This window comes from Rosa chinensis, chromosome 6, assembly GCF_002994745.2.
Source record: "Rosa chinensis cultivar Old Blush chromosome 6, RchiOBHm-V2, whole genome shotgun sequence".
Classification (NCBI taxonomy): domain Eukaryota; kingdom Viridiplantae; phylum Streptophyta; class Magnoliopsida; order Rosales; family Rosaceae; genus Rosa; species Rosa chinensis.
The window spans coordinates 37,569,263-37,590,409 of record NC_037093.1 but is presented as its reverse complement, the minus strand read 5'-3'; the positions used below and the strand labels follow the sequence as shown (position 1 = coordinate 37,590,409).

Genomic DNA, 21,147 nt, shown 5'->3' with positions numbered 1-21,147 from the left:
ACCAGTTATAAGATTAGGTCAACTCAGTGTACACTTGTACCTACAACCAAATAACCCATCGTTTTTAATGAATCATATTAAACTGATTTCTTTTTCCCCCTCAAGTAGGAACAGGCTTTTCCATTGCCAAGTGCAAGGATGTTATGTGAACTATTAAGAGAATAAAAGTTTTGGGGATACAAAATGGGGGAGGGAGGGTTTAAGCTACATGGGCAAAAAAAATGCAATATAGGCCTAACATGATCAAAAACTAGAACAGTCCCAATCTGTGACTCAGAAAAAATTGACTTCCTCGCAAACTGGAACCTTTGCTCCTCTCGACATATACTCTCATTTGAACTTTAATGCCTAAATGCAGTGATGCAGCTTTAAGGCTCGCAATTGTTCCACAAGGCAGCCTCTTGCCATTCTTTCTGATTCCCAGATGTCAGTGAAGCCCCCGGGTGTATAAAAACAAACTGCTCAAATGTGATTCTGCCTCTTTCATGGTATCTCAAAAAGTTTCTTCAATTTCACAACCAGCTTCCACTCGTCAATTGACAGTTCATCCTGAAATATAACATATCCCCTTAAACAAAGAGCAAACGCTATGGTTGACAATATCCAAAATGCAAAAAATTTGCTTACCCGGTAGCTTGTTTTAAGTACATCAATTGACCTCCTGGAGATATGGCTGACAAGCTCATCTTCAATTTCAAAATGCCTACCATACATCTTTTGCTGCTCATCAGAATTTGTGCCGACTATCTGCAATAACAGAACAAAACGGTGCCATCAGCATCAACCAGTTAAAGCATCATCGGTATGTAGCAATACTTTACCGCATACAAAAAAATATAGTTCTACTTCATAAAGAGTGAAAAAGGTTGTGAAGATGTGTGTGTATACATGTCATAATAAGCATACCTTGATAGCCACCTTCAGCCCCTTTTTCGCTATATCTACGGGTTTGTGGTTATTCTCAATGGATGCAATGCGTCCAATATCAATAAAATCTCTCTGAGGAATGCAAATTGGAGTCCCTACCTGTACAAAGAGCACATAAAACAAAGGTGGTTGGATATAAGCAGCACTTTCAATGCAACAACCAAGCATCATCTAGATCCAAAAACAAAGTGCACATGCTTCTTTGTCGAAGATAAAATCTAAGACATAACAAATCAAATCAAAAGAATGAGAACTCTGATTATACAAAATTCGTGAATTGAGAGATATTTGGTGTGTTTGGGCTTTGTTCACAACAAAATTGTACCACTGACTAACTGTCATTACGACCCAGTTAATAACAAAATTGTACTACTCACTACGGTAAACATTCAACACCTCTACTAACAAAATTTAACTACTAATCAAAGGTCTTTCTGAGACTTGAAGAAATCAATAACTGAAAGAAAATAAGGTGGGAAAAATTTAACTACCAATCAAGGATCTTTCTGAGACTTGGAGAAAGTGACTAGAGTCAAAGTAATTTGTTAGAAACTCCTGATAGAAACTATCCAGGAATTTGTTAAATTGGAATTTTTCAAACCTATATATGACATGTCATGATAATCCTGAAACCTCATCATCCCCCACTGAAGAGGACAAAGTAAAGCAACTGCAGTGCATACCTTTGCAATGCCTTCAAGAACATCAACACCCAACACAATTGGATCCTTCTTGTTGAAAACACAGTTGGGTAAAATCTTGAGCACACATGGAAAAACAGCTTCATCAGCGGCTTCCTTCTTCTTTTCCTCTTTGAGATTGTCGATATAGGCCTTAAATTGGTCAAATAAGTGATAGATTATATCAGCAATAAAAATCTTCACACCCAATTCATCTGCAAGGTCCCGGGACTCAGGTGTCACTTTAACATCAAATGCCAAGATAGTGGCATACTCTTTTTTCTTTTCAAGCATTACACTGGCCTTCATGACATCCTTCTTGTGTACAGGGCCGATGCTAATACCACTAACAGGAATATTAACTTCTGGCGTCTTCAAAAACTCTAGCAATGCTTCCAAGGATCCTAGAGTAGATGCTTGTACACAAACTCCCTCACCACTCTTGTCAATCCTATTCATGACTGATTTCATATCTTCCATAGCTGTTTCCTTGATATCATCCAAGTCATCGCTAGGCCCAACAACATATAGAGCAGTGCCAGCAATAGCATGTTCAAGTCCCTGCATATATTAAACACCGAAAATAAAGGAACTCTCCCAACAGAAATTCAATGGCTAAATATCTTATGATAGTTGCAAGTGGATTAGCCTCAACTTCAACCTAGAATTACCTGTGCTGTGATCTTGATACCTTGTGCAGCTTTGATTTGACTATGGTGCTGATAAGTTCCCTGAAACCAAGAAGACTACTGTCAACATCTGACATAATGGGGGAACTAGCATTGTCTCAAGACACTAAGGGTTCATAGCAGACATGAGGAAGCAAATAGAATTTTGTCTAAACCCAGACGAAGCAGTTCAATTTTTTGGGAGCAAATTAGATGATTTGAAAAGAATTTGCGAAAGATCTTCAGTCAATATCCATGTAAACTGGTCAACATCACAAAAAAGAAAACAAGATTGGAGTACTATAGAATTATTTGTAATCCTATTTTTACTTCTTGAGAAACAAGCAACATAGGAACAAATAAGTCCCAATCAGCACGTCTACAAGAATCTATCAAGGGTAATGCATGTTATATGCAAATTGAAGAATAATGAATGCTTGTAACCACAGAGTTGTAACCGGTAATGAAATGCTTGTAACCATGAAGACAGTCAATACAATTCAACGATGCCGTCACTAGACCAGAAACTTATCCTGAACCCAAAACTAAGCAATGGCACTGTCCTCTAGAGGGCAAAAGTCATCTGCTTTGATGGCATGGCTATTCTGTGGGTTGTTTGGTTGGAATGCAGTATAACCAATTAGCAAAGACGCACCGAGTTAGATTCATTTTTGGCTGGGATTCAACTTTGAGCTTTAGTTCCGATTCCGAACAAGTTTTCTCATCTTTTATGACTAAATAGAGCTGTTTCTTGAGATTTTTGTTCTCTTATATAGATTTAAACGTATTTGGTACTTTGCTTGTTCATCTGTGTTGTGTTTTAACCTCCTTATTTTATACAATTTCCGGATTATTCCCCAAATTTTGTGCCAAAAAAAAAATTATAATAATAATAACTTTCACCAGCATATAGCAAGGAGCAATATTTGATTCAATTCTGAACTAGCAATTTTTTAGAGAAATGCACTTGAGCTGTAGCAGAATTACAAACCAATACACAGCTCAAGACAAATTAAAACTGAAAATGAAAACCATACCTTGACACGAAGTTCTTTCATGGGATGTGGTGTCAACAAAGCTCGAATTGAAGTAACAATAGGTCCCTAAAAGAAATACGAAAGCAATATCAAGCATGATAATCATCTTGAAACTTCTGGCATACCGACAATTGTCATTGGTAAACAATTCTAAAAGAACTGATGCCAAAAGTTTGCAAGCACTGCAAAAGTAGCAGGTGATAAATTGTCTCAGTAAAAGGTTTTAGATGCTTGCCTGCATGCCACAAACGACTATTTGATCCCCTTCATGAAGCACACCATTAACCAACACAACATCGATTGTTGTCCCAAGACCTTCAATAACCTTGACCTCCAATACCGTACACTGATGCACAGTATCAACCCTCCCATCAGATTAGTCACATTTCAAGGGTTAATAACATCACTGAAAACAAAGTGAAGAGAAATCCAACCTGAATTTCATTGCTGTAAGTAAGTTTCTCAACCATAGTTTTCTGGGCCCACTGAATCAATAGTAATAACAAATCTGGAATCCCTTCACCACTGCAATATTCAAAAGACAAACTATCAGGACGTGCCATTTACACCAGACACAAAAATCAAGATACGGCCAAGAGTTCACAGGCCAACCTAATGGCACTTGTAGGTACAATACTGTATGTTTCTCCCATTTCTTTATTCTTATAATACAATTCAGTATTTAAGCCCTGCTCCATGAATTGGGTGATAATCTGGCAGGAGACAAAAAAAGGAAATTTAATAACCTAAGTCAACTTTAAACAAAAAACAAAACAAAAAATAAAGGTTAAAGAAAAGCAAGAGATTGGAATGCACAAGACCTGAGAAACCCTCATATTGAACTCATTTACTACATCCTTGGATTGTTGCTTCATTGCCTTCCCTATTGGCTGGTTGCGGCAGGTTTTCCACCCATAGAGCCTGTCCACCTAAAAATGGATATCCAGAAATTAAATGCTGATGAGAAGGCACTAGTAGGGAAGGTTCATTTGCACATAAGCCTTACCTTATTCAATGCAACAATGAATTCGGTATTCCTCATTTTCAAGAGATTGAGTGACTCTATTGTTTGAGGCTCTAAGCCATGCATAATGTCAACAACCAAAATTGCAATATCACATAAACCTGAACCCCGTGACCTTAAATTAGTAAATGACTCGTGGCCAGGGGTATCAATGACCAATAGACCTGGAACCTTCAGCTTTGCATCAGCTTTCAGTTCTTTAGTCCTCTCACGGATATTATCCGCAGGAAAATACGTAGCACCAATCTGTTGAGTAATACCTCCAGCCTCACCCTCCTGAACATTTGTGCCTCGGATACAATCCAGAAGCTTAGTTTTACCAGTATCAACATGGCCCATAATGCAGCAAATGGGAGAGCGAAGATTATCTTCACTCTGTTTAGAGGCAGAATCTGAATTTGGTGCTTCTTTCTTTGCAGTAGCATCTTTCTTCCTACCTTTGTCAACTTCCACCTCAGCTTGTTTTTTCTGATTCTCAACATCATGAGGTTTTATTGGTTGAGAAGGAACGGTTTTCTGCACTGCAGGCTTCATCCCTTTATTCACAACAGGTTCAACCTCTTCATCAGAAAACCCACGTTTAAATGAAAGATTAACAACAGCATCATCATCCCAGCTCTTTGCATCCCATTCATCATCATCACCATCATCCTCTTCTTGTTCCAATCCATTCTCTTTAACAGATTCAGAAACTTCAGATAGCTTTTCTGCTACTTCAACTGATTCCTGCTCATCATCCTTCTCAAGTCCCACAGAATCCAGCTCAGGAACAGTAACCTGCTGGTTTTCTTCTTTTATTCCTTCTGTGCTTTCCACAGGCTTCGTAGTAGCTGCACCATTTGCCTGATTGGGTGCTGGTTTTGACTTCTTTTTCTGATACAAGGGTCTTTTAGCCGGTTTTTCATTGTCTGTGGTAGGAGGCACACCCTCCACTGCATTAGGTAAATCCCTAAGTAATTGGAGTCTCTTTTGCTCCCGCCGCTTCTCCTCTTCTTTTTGCTTGGGAGTTTTATATAAACCTGCCTTCTTCAACTCTTGGATCTTCTCCTTTTCCCTCTCCTTTTTCTTCCGCTTTGCCTCCTCCTTTTGCTTCTCAAGTTCTTCCTGCTTATGCCTCTCCTCTTCTTCTTTCTTCAGTTTCTCCTCTTCTTCCCTTTTCTTCTTCTCTTCTTCTTCCTGTCGCCTAGCAAGGGCCTCTTGCATCTCCCTAACATGTTTAGGCACCTTCTTTTCAGCTGCTTTGCCTTTCACTTCCTTCTTCTTTGGTTCAATTGCTGGCTCAATTTTTGCTTGTTCTTGTTTTTCCTCCTTGACACCTACAGATGCTGCTGCTGCCGCCGCCTTTTTCTCCTTTTCCTTTTCCTTCTTCTTTTTCTTCTTCTTTGCTGCAGCAGATTCCACAGTCTCTTCTTCAGCTTCCTTTGCAGCAGAACCATCAACTGGGGCAACCGCATCAGGTTGAACCTCAACTTTCTCCTCTTTCTGAGAATCAGCAGGCTGAACCTCCACCGTCTCCTCTTTCTGAGGAGCAGCAGGTTTCGATGAAAGCTCACCTAGCTCTGCAAGAATCTTATCCAAATCATCCTCTTCTTGAGCAGTCCTTCCACTCTTCTTCTTCTTTTTCTTACTTTTTGAAGGTTCTGGATCTTTATTCTTACTAACGTTAGAATTATCAGCTTCAATTTTACTAGTTCCCGTAGTTGGTTGTTTGGGCTCAACTACATCTGTAATTTCACTCCCAACCCCAGCATCTTCACCCACTGCAGTAAACACACTATTACCTTTCTTCTTTGAAGACTTCTTCTTACCTGTGAATGTTATCATAGATGCATCTTCATCCTCAACTGTATCATCACCGGCACTAGTTGGTTTGGAAACGGAAGTATCTTCATCATCTTCCTCATCAAGCAATGCTTCGCTAAAAGAATTACCACCACTCTTCTTTGAAGCCTTTGATGACTTCTTTTTCTTACCAGAGAAAGTAATCTGAGGAATATCGTCATCCTCATCATTTTTTTCATCCTTATCCTCCTCCGCATCATCAAGGGCACCAAAGCTGGCTGCTGCAAACACACTCCCACCCTTCTTTCCACCCTTGGAAGCCTTCTTTTTCCCTGTAAAAGCAATTGCAGGCTCATCGTCATTCTCATCAGCTGCATTACTCTCATCATCAACCGCGCCATCACTATCCCCTTCGTCACCAATGGCATCAAAAGCCGACCCTGTAAACGAACTAGCCCCGGTTTTCTTGGTCGACTTTGAAGGCTTCTTCTTCCCTGAAAATTTCAACACCGGAGCATCCTCCTCCTCATCATCGCCTGTTAAACCAGATTGCTCATCATCCTCAGCATCCTTATCATCCTCATCCTCAAGCAACCCGAAACTGGACGAGCTGAACGCGCTACTCCCGCCACTCTTCTTCTTGCCCTTCTTCTTCCCAGTGAAAACAACTTGGGGAACCTCATCTGCATCCTCATCGGCATCGTCCAAGTCCTCATCCACTCCCTTAGAAGCTTTAGAACTCCCCTTCTTGCCCCTCTTCCCTTTACTAGGCGGAGGAACCTTCTCTTCCTTGACTTGACTCTCCTCGGATAGCTCAGTTCCGACGGAATACTCGTCGTCTTCGATCACCAGGTTCTTCTTCTTCGATTTTCCTCCACCACCACCCGCTGGCGGTGGATTCTCTTCGTCACGAGCAGTCGGCTTCTTCCGACCCATCGAGGTTTCGACAGATTAAAATCTCTTGCAGCCCCTTCGAAAATCCTAATCGCAAATTCAATCACAACAATCAAACAGAGATACGGAAAACCTAATCAAGAATTGTATATCTCCGAAGCGAAAGAATTAGATCTAAATTCATGGATAGAATCATTGCAGGAATGGGGAAAAGAATCTGATCCTATAAGAACCACACATATTACATAGAGAGAAAGAGAGAGAGAGAGCTTACGTGGGGCGGTGAGGAGACAGCAGAAGAAATAGAATCGACGCGATGTTGAAGAAAACGATCGAAGGAACGAAGGAACGAACAGAGCTGTGATTAGAGGGAGACTGATAGAGAGAAAGAGAGAGAAGGACGTAAAGTGTTTTGAGCTATTAGGGTTGCCAGGGCTGGATTTCGAAGAAAGCCCACAACCGCCTTTTATATAATTTTTTTCCAAGCTTCCTCAGTTCCTTTGCCTTTATTTTATGTAAATGCCACGTATTTTCTTTCCTTTCTTTAATCCAATTCAGGTAAGCTGCTCTACAAAACTCAAAAGCTGTGAGTCAGAATCGAGATGATTTTTTTTTGTTTTTAATAAAAATCATCTCCATTCACTTTCATTCATCTCAAATCAGAATGAGACATTATCTATTTTTTTACTGCTATTTATAGTCATATAAGAAAATATGGTACATAGAATAACGTCACTCATTTGCCAATCAACGCACATTTACGCTCACCCAACAAGTAAGCTGGCCTAGAACTAATAGACTCATAGGATACATAAAAGTGCACAGCTCCATAAAAAGTCAGGGAATTATTGAATAAAACTAAGCTAATAAAAATACTCTTGTTTGTACCTGATTTTGGTAAATCGGCCCTTAAATCTTTGGCTGATAGATGAGGAAAATATGTTGGTTTTATTGTTTAAATTTCATATTTATGAGTTTTTATTAGATATTAACTTTTAGAGAAGAAATTAGAAGGGCAGGAAATAACGACGATAATTATTTTTTGGAATAATGAATGCCAAAATTTAATTAAATTTGAAGGCATTAGAGAGAATATTGTATATTTAAGAGCGAATCAATTATAAGAAGAATGCAATTATGGTGTGATTAAGGAATTTATTATGTCTAATTTCAATTGTATTTTCTTTTCTAAATGTCATGTGAGGCATCTAGCTCATTGTAAAACGTCCCCGACCAACACAACTCAAAATCAATACATCAAGTTCTCTACAATATCAATCTTTTCATTCTTTCTCTGGCCTACTTTAATTTTTATCGTTTTCTTTACCTTCCGCACTTTATCTTTCCTGCAACTTACTTTTCAGTCTCTTTAAATTTCAAACAATTTAATTAATTAGCATTTAGATTCTTGCTCTTTCACTTTTCGCACTTTACTTTCTGCAACCTATATCAAAAATTCAAAAAGAGAAGCAACATCGGTGAAGACGCCGAAAGTCCTTGCAACAAAGGTAAGAGAACCCAGCAGCCGAGACGGTTCCTTCCTCGGCCCACAATCACTTGAAAGAAGTCAGATCAAGCGCAAATCTTATCAAAACCTCGCTTGGCCAATTGGCCGCTAGTTGGCACGCCTACGTATCAAGATGGACAATTGGACTTCAAATCCCTTGGCTACTAATTTGGGCCGAGACGATTTTGAGGCAAACAACTCTAAAAATATTTTACATGTTCTCTAACACGACTAGTACGGAAAAAAATATATTAAGTTGCCCTGAAACCAATTATACTATAATATAAAACATTTAGTCGATTTCATTGTTCATTTCTATTGGCGTTTAGCGATGTGCGATTTGGGATTTTCCCCTGCTGCTGTGTCTGCCTCTTTTTTCTGTGCCCCTATGGACGGTTTTTTCCCTTATTGGAAATGAAATTTTCTGATAGGACTTTAACTCACCAATAGATACAGACTAGAGCGGGACCTGACCAAGAACAATCAAGTAGCTTTTTTTAATCGTTGACTTGGAAATTTGACTGTCGACTCGAAGAGAATGAGAGGTACTTGCGAAAAATCCTCCGGTGCCTAAGTCAGTATTTTCCTTAGTCGAGTGTAGTAAACTAGTTAGAGATGAGATGTATAACACGATTGTCAAGTCCTCTATTTATAGGTGAACACTTGCTTAGGCGGCAAGTTGTAATCATTACCACACTTATGGCTGTCATCATTACCACACTTGTGGCTGTTATCATTATCGCGTAACCGTTGCACACTTATTGCTGTAACCGTTTTCGCATTTATAACTACAATGATTGTCGTACTTATAGCCACAATCATTACTGCATTTATATTTGTCATAATTGTACGCCTAAACTATTTTACCACTCCCACAATGTCCCACATTTTCTCTTTGGACACTCGTCCTAAGAGGAAATTTCCAAAACCCAACTCGGAGGTTCCCTCTCTTCTAATGTTGTACGGTCTCTTTCTCTCTCTAGCCTCGATTTGGTAGTCACCTTGAGCCTCGACATGGTCATCACCTTGAATCTTTCCTCTAGCCCTAGCCTTCTTGATTCTTTCCTCTAGCCCCGAATCTTGCCTCGAGCCCTGGCCTTCCTGAATCTTTCCTCGAGTCTTGACCGCCCTTTTAAGACTCAAGGTGAAGGGTCACTTTCTGCATGAGACGTAGAGTTGCCCCCATTTCCCTTTTAGTCTAATAGACAAAGTTCTATTCCTTTGGCCACCGGCCTTGGGTATCTACTTTGGCCATCAGCCTCACACATACGTTTCGGTGACACCAGCCACAGATACATTTTGAATACAAAAGGAAGTAAAAATCAGAAAAATTAAATGAAAGAACGATTGTCTTAGATTACCTGGGTTTTAACCCCTCGATCCATATATCACCCTCAAACTTTGTAACAATTCATATCTCCTGGTGGATCGCGTAATAGATTCTCGTATAAGGGTGTACTTGGGAGGAGTCCTTCTCAGAACGTGATTACTGCGAGCTGAGGTTCACAGTTGACATGTCTCATCTCTGCCTAACTCCGTTAGGAGTTTGTATTCCATCAGTCTCAATCCTTAGTGACAAAAATGTGACCTGTTTCACGACCGGAGGTGGCCGAAATCGGCGCCGACGAGGCTGGAAATTTTGATGGTCGATCTCTCTCTCTCTCTCTCTCTAACTTCCCAAAAAAGAAATCCCCCCAAAATAGCAAGTTTCCTCCTCAGGAAACACCCAAATAACCTAAAATGATTTTCCAAATTTACAAAATTGCCACTACATTTATACCCTTATAACTTCTTCGTTACAACTCCGATTTAAGCGTGTCACATATCTACGAACTCGGTTTGACATCCTCTACAATTTCTATGAAAAAAGTTTTCTCAAATGACCCAACGAAATAAAAAGTCAACTTTTTGGTCCACTAAAAGTACCGAAACAAAGTAAAAAGTGAAAGAAATTGTCGTTTATCGTCTAAATGACTAGTAAACCGGTAAATTGAGATACAAGATGTAACAAAAATCGCCTTTGCCTTGGCTTTTAGTTGGAGATTTCAATGAAATTGCTGTCAATTCTGAGAAGACGGGAGGAACGGTGAGGCGGTTGGCGCGAATGCAAGCTTTCAGGCAGGCAATCCTTACTTGATATGGGGTACTATGGTAGTCCGTATAAATAGTCTGACCATCAGACTAAGGAGAGATTAGATCGTAGTTTATAGATGGTGGAGCTGCGCAACCTGTTTCCATGCTCACGCACCACTCATCTACACCCAAGTTCTTCATATCATTGTCCTCTATTAGTAGAGGTTTGTGATACTCCGACTCGATAGATGAGGTGGAGGAAAACAAGGTTTCGGTTTGAGCAGTTTTGGGCTACTCACCAAGAGTGTGACGAGGTAATAAAGAGAGGATGCCTGACTATAACTAATGAAGACTGTTAGCCAAATAGCCACCCTCAAGTATAAAGGGTACTTGTAATAATATAGGTAACGGCGCCAAAAACTTGTTAGCCAAATGGCCACCCTCAAGTATAAGGGGTACAAGTAATAGTATAGGAATTTAAGAATAGTTGTCGAAGCCACGATGATTGGATTCCTTTCACTAGCTAGGGTGTTAACCTAAGGAGAGCTAGAATATGCAAATGTACAATCACAAACCTAAATTCACAAGGAAATCTAGGCTCATAGTGACTATGTGCATTGTGGTGGTAGTGAAATTGTTTGTTGGATAGAGTGGTGAACCAAATTAAAATAAATGCTCAAATGTAAACCAAACTACTCTAAACTAAACTAGTAATGTAATGGATGAAGTTAGGGTGGATTGTCTACCTCCCTTGCAAGTATTGAAGTTCAAATACAAGTGATACTATTCTAATTTCCCAATTACCCTCTTTGCAACCTGATAAGACTACAAAGGCTTAAGCTCCTTTAATGTTATCAATTCCAACTGGATAAGTCTAGAATTAAATACCTAAGAAAAAATCCTATTACCGGCCGGTTAAGTCTCAATTCATTGTTCCTAGATGCATAAAGCTTTGAGTTTAGATAAACATGCAAGCAAACCAATCCTAGATCTAGGTGATTTTAACTCACAATCTTCACTTGCACATAGAAGTTATCATGCTATTAATGTTCAAGGTTAACTACGCCCTAAACATTTTTTCATGAGATGACAAACACAACACATTCAAAGTAGTTAAGTTTGAATAAATGCATTCACTTCTTGAATTAGCATATGAAGATGAAAATCACAAATAACATCAAATATAAATTAAAACATCAATTCATATAATTTTGGCTAGGGCATTCAACCCTAGCCCCAACAAAGTAACTACTCACTCATTATGATAAAGTTAGGATTAAATTCAGTTTACCCCTCTGAACTTTGGGCCTAAAATCAGACTGGTCCTTAAACTTTTTTTTTTAATCAGACTGGTCCTTGTACTCTCAAACAACATCATCTGAGTCTAAATTTTGAATTTGCCTCCAAAAATGTCGTCACTATAGCCGTTGGAGCCGACAAGAGGGCCCACACTTCAGATTTTTAAACCCTTAATTAATGAGGGCAGAATGGACATTTCCAATTTAATACAATTTCTAATTTTTATGTTTATCTCTCTCTCTCTCTCTCTCTCTCTCTCTCTCTCTCTCTCTCTCTCTCTCTCTCTCTCTCTCTCTCCCCCCCTCCCCCATCTCTTGTTTCCCAACTCTCAAACTCCAGCCTCCCTTCAAATTGGCCGTCAAACCCTACCCAGCCCCTTCGGCCCTATCGGAGCCCAAGCATCAAGAAAATCGTTTCCCAACTCTCAAACTTTGGCCTCCCCTTCAAATTGGCCGTCAAAACCTTCCGGCCTCCTCTCTTATCAGCTCCTTCAGACCCATCGGAGCCCAAGCATCAAGCAAATCCAAAGACCACTGGCAATTCCTAAACAAAAAACTCCTAGTGTTCAAAGCAATCCAAGACTTCTGATCAAGCAGCAAATCTGGGTAGCCATGAATAACAAGATTATGCTTGTCATACTTCCCCAATGGGATCTCAAACACCATATCAGTAAACATTGCATCACTATCCATCCACCAAATCCACTCCACCTCAGGATGCGAAAACATCAGCTTCCTAATCAAAGGCAACTTGACCCAATACCCAGCAAGCTCCATACCCAAAGTTCCCAATTCAACTGAAGCCACTGCCTTCTCTCCGTGTCCCAGTTCCCGATCTTGGGTCTGAGCGTGTACGTCACGTTCGGGTACTGATCTGGGTGCCATTGATGAACTCATCCGAGTCATTGGGGTTGAGGATGGTGACGAAGCCGTAGAGGATGGTGATTTTGATGTTGTTGAACGTCTTCTGGATCTGGCGGCCACGTGGCAGGATGACGCCAGTAGAGGCTACTGGGGCTGAGGTGCCGGTGCTGGTGGGTAGCCCACTTGAGATCCTCTTCTGGGGGTGAAATTATCCTGACCCATTTCTTGGAATCGCCCAAAGGTGAAGTCTTTAGCTGAGGAGTGTCAAGAAAAGCCCTAGAGAGTGAAGGCGAAAGAGGCGGTGGTCATGTTGGAGGTGGGTGGTGGCTTTGGTGAAGGTCTGCAGATTTTATGTAGAAGAGAAGAGAGTGCTCTGGTGAAGGATATAGGGCCAGAGGCGGCGGTGGTCATGGAGGAGGTGGGTGGTGGGTTTGGTGAAGGATTTAGGGCCAGAGAGTTGGGAAACAAGAGATGTAGAGAGAGAGAGAGAGAGAGAGAGAGAGAGAATAAAAAATAAAAAATAGAAATTGTTTTAAATTAGAAATGTATATTTTGCCTTCGTTAAGGGATTAAAAATATGAAGTGTGGGCCCCCTTGTCGGCTCCAACGGCTATAGTGACGTCACATTTGGAGGCAAATTCAAAATTTGGACTTAGGTTATGTTGTTTGAGAGTACAAGGACCAGTCTGATTAAAAAAAAAGGTTTAAGGACCAGTCTGATTTTAGGCCCAAAGTTCAGGGGGGTAAACTAAATTTTTTCCATAAAGTTAGCATCAAATTTATAAAATACATCTAGGTAAATTTAAAGAGTTACGGAAATAATGAACTAGTTGAAACTTGACAAATTAATGGGTAACTTCTCCTTCGTTTTCCTCCATCAAGGCCTTCAATGCTCCTTGAATCCTCCTTGATGGTGGAATGGATGAATGATCAACTTCTTGATGGTGGTGGATGAATGGAATGGTGATAAAGATATGATGCTTCTTTGGCTAACTTTGAGTGGTAGTGATGGAGTAGTAGTGGTGGTGATGGAGTTTATGGTGGTGGAAGATGGTAATTATGGTGGTGATGATAGAGGAGATGGAGTAGTCAAGGGAGTATGGTTTTAGGGTTTTGAGAGATGGAGATGGAGGATTTGTGGTGGAGATCGAGAAAGAAAAGAGATGTAATGGATGGTATGGATGATGCTTCTCTTCCTTGTGAGAAGAGGTGCTTAAATAGATGGAGAGAGAGGTGTGAAATGGTGATTAGAAGGCAAAGAAAACAGTCGTAGCCTTGTTAGAAGCATGGAGGTAGAGCATGAGAGTGGTAATAGATTCCAAAATCAAGGGAAAAGAGTATGAGAGTGATGGTGTAGGTTAGGGTATGTAATGATGGAGAAAAAATGGTGATTACACCCAAAAACATGGAAGATTTTTGGGTGATGATGATGGTGGACTTTTAGATAATATGGAGAGTTGAGATGGTGTGGAAAAAAGGGAAAATGGATGGAGTTGATTTTGAACTAAAAGGTTTGAGATTTGATTGTGATAGAAGATGATGAATGAATGTAATGAAATATGTACAATGTTACTCCTCCTCCTTGCTCCTTTATGAATATAGCCGGAAAATACATGGCACCACCATGAGTGGTGGTGGGCCGACATTTGTGGTAGTTTGCCGGAATTTAGAATTTAACATTTTGCTCCACATTTGACCGTCATTCTTCCTCACTCCAATTCTCAATTCTCAACTTCAAAGCCCAAAATTGATGTTTCCTTCACTCTTGCAATATTCTTAGATAAATAAGAAAATGATTTAGTGAAAGCTACATAGACTCAAAAACAAGTTAAATTCAATATTTAGGGGAATGCATATCCATGTAAATTATGGTCTAACAGAGACCCAATTAGCAGTGTTTAATGAGCACTGTTTGCTAGAGAATTAAGAAAACTGGAAGAGAACTGTTTAGCTGGCAGCTAAATACTTTTAGGTTTCGGCAGGTTGAGATGAGACATGTGAGATCTCATCTAGATGAATTGTTGAAAGCCCCTTTTAGTGCCAACGATCTTGCAGAGAACCAGACTCTCCAGGCCAAGTTCCAGAAATTTCTTACGCAAGAAAAAACTATGGTTGAAGGCAGGAGACCAAAAGATGGCTTATTTCCACCGACATGCTTCAAATAGGAGGCAGAGAAATATGATTGTGGGCTTGTTTGATGAGTCAGGTAAATGGGTGAACAAGGCTCAAGAAATTGAGGGGGTAGTTAATTCTTAAGGCTAAATACTGGTTACTACCCTGTAGTTTATGTCTGAAATCAATTTAGTCCTTAAACTTTCAATTTCATCAAAAACACCCCTACGTTATCAAATCTCGTCTAATAGGTCATTTCATTAATCATCCGACAATTGGAGCCGTTAACTCGCTGACGTGGCATGCCATGTCAGATTATGTGGGACCCACCCATCAGCAAAATTCCAAAATTGCCCTGCTTATATTCTAACCCAGAAACCCAATTACACCTCTCATTATCATGAAGTCATCCGCATTGCTATTGAAGACTATACGTGAAGTCATCCCAATTACACCTCCCATTACACGAAGTCATCCGCACTATAATCCAAAATTGCTGTTGAAGACTACCTAAAGTCGTCTGCATGTTATATGTCCATCATGATTCATGGTGGCTGTCAGTTTCTATTTTATTAGCTTTTGTTCTATCATGGACATATGCGAGTACAATCACCCTCACAGCCAGCATTTTGTTTCATTTAGTCTACAATTTGCAAGTAATCCACTTCGACGATTATGGGAGGCTCTTGAAAAGGGAATCTGATGTTTTGGTATTTGTGGAGGAGTACATTTGGCTACGGTATCACCCCTCTAAAATAAGCCATAGTTCCAGATTTTCCTACTTCTGCAGTTCTTGGTTGTCACAGTAAGTCAGTTTGTGACTCTATTTGAGGTCACTGGATACAGTGGAAAAATCATGGTCATTAATGGGCGGCGATTTTGTAGTAAGTTCAGATATTTTGTTACTTCACATGCTTGTTGTGTATCTCTTTGCAGTAGATTCAAAACTATTATGGCTTCCAGACAACAGACTCTTAAAACTCTTCAGTTATCATTGCTCATTTGTTAAACTTTTAGGCATTAATTTCCTTGCTTTTGTTTGCCCCAAATTTCCAGGTCTCCACAATTGTTCAAGTAGTTGGGATTATTATTTCCTTGCATGCAGCGACCAAAATTCCTCATAGAGCCCAAACCTTAGCATCACTTACCAATAGATGGCATGCATTAGGGCAACTCCAACTGTGGGGTGCCAAACCAAAATTTTGTCAATTATAAGACTTTGCTTCTCCAACCATGTGTTTTTGGTAGATCTGGTCCTATAAATATGAGACTTGGGCTCATTTGTAGTCTCATATTTGAGACAATTCCAAGACCAAGACTCAGCATAGTGGCCCGGGACCACACTTTCTGATTACCCAGCCCAATAATTGCAATGACGCGCTGGATGACTTGGTTGGGCAGCACGCGCAGAAGGGAGAACAGGGGAGGAGGAAGACGCGCCTACTTGCGCTGGAGAGAGAAAAGCAGCTACAGGTGGTCTGCTCCAGTGGGCCCTGCAAGGCTCAGTTTGTCTACTACCGATCGTTGGGACACGCAACGGTCACTAAATGCACGGCTGAGATCGCTCCATTTTGAATATGGACGGTCTGATGTTGCCTTTTTTTTGTTATTTTTTTTTTACTGAACGGATCTATTTTCGATCTGATGGCTCAGATTTGAGGGAAAAAAACTTATCAACGGCTCTTATTAAATGAAGAGTTATTATTTCATTTTTGTTCCAAATTTTTTTTTTAAAATACCAAAACATTGAGGGAAAAAAATATACCCGTTGGAACAGTAAAATGTAGGAAATTCTATAAATAGCAACCCATTCTTTTCTATTTTCTCACACCAAATATCCTCCATCTCTTTCACAATTTTGCATTCATTAACCCATCTTCTTGTTCTTAAATATATCTTCTTCTTCTTTTTTGTCTTGGAAAAAATTGCTCCAAGAGGGGATTCTTGGAGGCACAATGAAGAAGTTATTCTTTGCCAAGCTTGGATCACCGTTGGGGGTGATGGTTGCGTCGGAAAAGATCAAAAGTCGGAGTTATAGTGGAGTCGTGTGGCAGAGGAGTACAATGCTCACAAACCGGCTGGTTGCATGGATGGTACCCATTCTAGTTGCCACGCTTGTTGGAAGAAAATAAGTCCAGCATGTATGAAGTGGCGCCAAGCTCTTAACAAGGTCGAACACTTTCAACGAAGAAGCGGCGAAAATATGGAGGACGAGGTAATTATATTGAAATATGTTCAATAATGATTATTTTTTTATTTCTCATGTAGTTGTTAAAAGTAAAATGTTGTTATATAGTTTATTGATCGATTTATACTAAGCCAATTTTTTTTTAATATTTTATTTACTTAATATTATATATAGCTCATGAATGTTAAATTAACGTACTATGACTCAGAAGGTCAAGAGTTTGTGTTTGAGCATTGTTGGCCATACTTGAAAAGTACGGAAAAGTTTGGGAAAACGCCATCAATGGAAAACACCCACTTTAGTGTTCCTAATCATGTCAACTTGGATGACGATGGAACACCCACTATTGAAGATGAGTTTCCCTCATCAAGAAAGGCACGTCCTCAAGGACAGAAAGCTCAGAAGCTAGCTAAGAAAAAAAGCAATAAGCAGGATGCGGATGACCTACGAGTTCAAATATAGAAATGTTATGAACAAACAGAACACGAGTACCAAAAAAAGGCAAAAACAGTTTGAGGAAGGTCAACTAATTGAGCAACTTGTTGAGGATGCTCACATGATGCAGGTAGATCCATCAATTTTCACCCCAAGAAAGAGGAGTTATTATGAGAGGAAGCAACAACAAATAATTGATAAGGAGGCAGAAACTTCAAGCATCCCAAAACAATCTCAAGATCCTACACGTCATCATGATGTATTGAAGGTTCTCCTTACTCCACCCACGAGCTGATCCTCTTATGATTACCCAAAGAGCTTGGAGAATACCAAATGCTCTCTCCACGTCTTTTCTGTATGCTTCCTGCATCCTTGTGAAATGTTGTGTCTACGGCGACCTCGGGTTACAGATTGCTTGTACAAATGACCCCTACTTAGAGTATATGCCATCAACTAGGTAATAACATTGATGATAATGCCTATTATGTACCTAGTAGCTCACTTCAGGGGTTTCACCAACGCATACGTCATTGAACAGCGGTGAACATCCAAAGACTTTAATATCATTCAGGGAACCTGGAAGTCCGAAGAAGGCATGCTAAATCCAAGTATCGTAGGAGGCCATCGCCTCTAAGATGATTGTCGGTTTCCCCTTGTAGCCAGTATACTGCCCTACCCATCCGGTGGGACAATTTTTTCATTGCCAGTGCATACAATCAAGGCTACCGACCATCCCCGGGAATCCCTGTTCTGTAGCTTTGTCAAGCAGCCATCACAAATCTGTTTGTGTTGGTCGGCGGAGGTAAGTCTCATGGCACACATTCCAAATTGCTTTTGTGAAGTGCTCAAAAATCTCAATGGCAGTGGTCTTCGCAATATCTAGGTAATCATCGCAGAAATCAGCTGTGATGCCATACGCGAGCATTCTCATGGTGCATGTCAGCTTTTGTTTATTGGATAAGCTGAGTCTCCCACAAGCATCTCTTGTTTGAACAAAATATGGGTCGTAGTCGGCCACGTCACGCATCATCCTGTCAAAGACCCAAGGTTACATTCTATATCGCCTACGAAATATGTTTGGTTCATATCTGCACGGATCCGTGAAGTATTGAGCTTTGAGTCGAATATCCATCAGCTCTCAATCCCTGGCCTTATAGGTACGACCTTCTGAAGAACCACCCCATTGTGAATCCTCATCTTCCAGAGTTTGGATTTACAAGGCTGCGGCAGACATTATCAAGGCTCGTCGATGGCTTCTCGTGACTGTCTCTTCTTGATCTTTCTGCAACCATTTCGTCAAACGATTCATTGCAGAAATGGTTTGACAAAATCAAAATGGAAAAGAATGAAAGATTTGTGTGATTTGGATATGAGAAGTGTTTGTGAATTTGTGAGAGATGAGGATGACAATGACCCCATATTTATGGACGGTTTGAGTTCATCTCATTAGATAAGATATGACACGTGGCGGACAAAGACTCAACCGTAATTTGGACAGCTAATTAGAGATTGACACATGGTGTTGAAATCACATCGAAATTCGGCTGTTTGACATATATGCCGACACAAAACATCAAAATATCTTCTAAATAGTTAGATTCTTTGTCGTATGCCGACACGTTTGTCGTATATGTCGACACAAAAAAAAAATTTAAAACTTTTTTTAAATTCATTAAATAATAAGAATACTTTTTAAATATTATGATAAAATGTTAAATTATTTTTTTACATTATTTAATTAAATTAACATATTTTAAATATAATATTCATCAAAATTATACTCATATTATATTTTAGTCAAGAATAGTGAAAATAGCACTCCCATATAGCACCTCATGGTTAGAGAAGAGAATTGAGTCTTATATGAATAGTGTAACAAGGTGGTGCTAAAATGAGAATAGCACCCCCAAATGGTGCCAATGGTTGGAGTTGCCCTTAGCAACATGTAGTTCTAATAATTCATCTCAGCAAAGAAATTCAAATGGTATGGGGAACTCTGAGGCTGCAAACATAATTAACTCATTGCATCTCTCTTACTCTGAGAGTGATTTGGAGTCATGCAATTATCATGTTTCAAATATGGAGTATGATTTTTTTTCAAGTGTGCAAGTTTTTGGCGGGAAAATTTTAAAAAATTGAAATAGGGATGTAATAGGTTTTTGGGTTAAAATAGAGGCAGGGCCAATTTTGAAATTTTGCTTGATAGGTGGGGCCCACATGATCTAATGTGGCATGCCACATCGGCGAGTTAACTGCTGTAATTGACGAAATGACCTATTAGACGAGATTTGATACCGCATGGGTGTTTTTAATGAAATTGAAAGTTTAGGGACTAAATTGATTTTAGAGGTAACTACAGGATAGTAACCAGTATTTAGTCCTAATTATTATTATCAAAAGCTTTTTCTCACAGAGGGGTCTAATAATATTGCTAGGGACATGATTCTTAATACCGCGCAACCTAAAGTATCTGAAGCCATGAACCAAGAATTGTTAGCTCCCTATTCCAATGACGAAGTGAAGACTATGATTTTCCAGATGCATCTAACAAAGTCTCCAGGCCCAGATGGTCTGTCCCCATTCTTTTTCCAAAAATACTATAGCACAGTTGCCCCTGATGTGTGTACGGCAGTAAGACATTTCTTATCATCGGGATCTCTGATTAAAGAAGTTAACTGTAGTTACTAATTTGATTCCCAAAGTAAAAGACCCTAAGCATATGACTGATCTGTGTCCAATTGCTTTATGTAATGTGTTATATAGAATTTGTTCAAAAGTGCTTGCTAACAGATTGAAGAAAATTTTGGGAGATGTTATTTCACCATTGTAAAATGCCTTTGTGCCTGGAAGGTTAATATCCAACAACACTCTTGTAGCAATTGAAATAACTTGCTTCTTACACAATAATCGAGGAGGAGGAGATGGCCAATTTTCTTTGAAGCTTGACATTAGCAAAGCATACAACATATTGGAATGAGAATTTTTACATGCTATGCTTTTAAAGTTGGGTTTTGCTAATGAGTGGGTGGAGCTGATTATGGCTAGCATCAGTACAGTCAGTTATTCTTTTCTGATAAATGGGGAAGTACGTGGTTATGTTAGACCTTCCAGAGGGATAAGACAAAGAGATCTTTTATCCCCCTATTTGTTTATTCCATGTGCGGAGGATGTTCTCACTAATTGAGCATTTTGTTCAGCAGCAGTGGATTCAGGGGGTTGTGAGTGTACCATAGGGTTATTTACTTCAACAATGTCTGAACTCTTCTAGGACTTTTGAAATGATACCTGAACTTTCAAAGTTAACAATGTGATACCTGAACTCATTTTTTCGTATCAACGTCGTACCTACGGTCGATTTCCGTCACAGAACAGTTAACTATAACCACATGCCCAGCACGTGAGGCACAAAATAAGGGTAAAAATGACCTTTCCCACTTCCTTTAGTTCTTCATGGGGTTTTTTATTTCAACAGTGTCTGAACTCTTCGAGGACTTTTGAAATGATACCTGAACTTTCAAAGTTATCAATGTGATACCTGGACTAATTTTTTCCTATCAACGTCGTACCTACGGTTGATTTTCGTTACAGAACCATTAACTAAGACCACGTGCCCAACACGTGAGGCACTTAATGAGGTTAAAAGACTAATTTACCCTAA

The 21,147-nt window shown here is 39.7% G+C and overlaps 1 protein-coding gene and 1 pseudogene across 1 annotated transcript; one reads left to right on the top strand and one right to left on the bottom strand.

The window, feature by feature from the left end:
- Positions 1–41: 41 nt before the first annotated feature.
- LOC112172916 (eukaryotic translation initiation factor 5B) lies at positions 42–7,457 on the bottom strand. Its single transcript, XM_024310418.2, has 12 exons — positions 7,287–7,457; positions 4,319–7,099; positions 4,134–4,241; positions 3,925–4,025; positions 3,747–3,837; positions 3,548–3,658; positions 3,313–3,378; positions 2,279–2,338; positions 1,611–2,168; positions 907–1,026; positions 628–747; positions 42–549 (listed from the first exon to the last, which is right to left on the bottom strand). Exons 2-12 carry the CDS (start codon positions 7,052–7,054, stop codon positions 484–486), a joined length of 4,137 nt encoding a protein of 1,378 aa, XP_024166186.1. The 5' UTR covers positions 7,055–7,099; positions 7,287–7,457; the 3' UTR covers positions 42–483.
- A 6,417-nt stretch (positions 7,458–13,874) lies between these two features.
- Positions 13,875–16,081, top strand: LOC112171275 (annotated as a pseudogene).
- Positions 16,082–21,147: the final 5,066 nt, after the last annotated feature.

What these genes read in the sequence shown, in the direction of transcription:
- LOC112172916 (XM_024310418.2), bottom strand. Translation starts at nt 7,054, where the DNA reads ATGGGTCGGAAGAAGCCGACTGCTCGTGACGAAGAGAATCCACCGCCA. An exon ending in TCATTGTTGCATTGAATAAG is followed by an intron (nt 4,242 to 4,318) that starts GTAAGGCTTATG and finishes ATCCATTTTTAG; the next exon opens with GTGGACAGGCTCTATGGGTG. An exon ending in GGCTGAAGGTGGCTATCAAG is followed by an intron (nt 748 to 906) that starts GTATGCTTATTA and finishes CTGTTATTGCAG; the next exon opens with ATAGTCGGCACAAATTCTGA.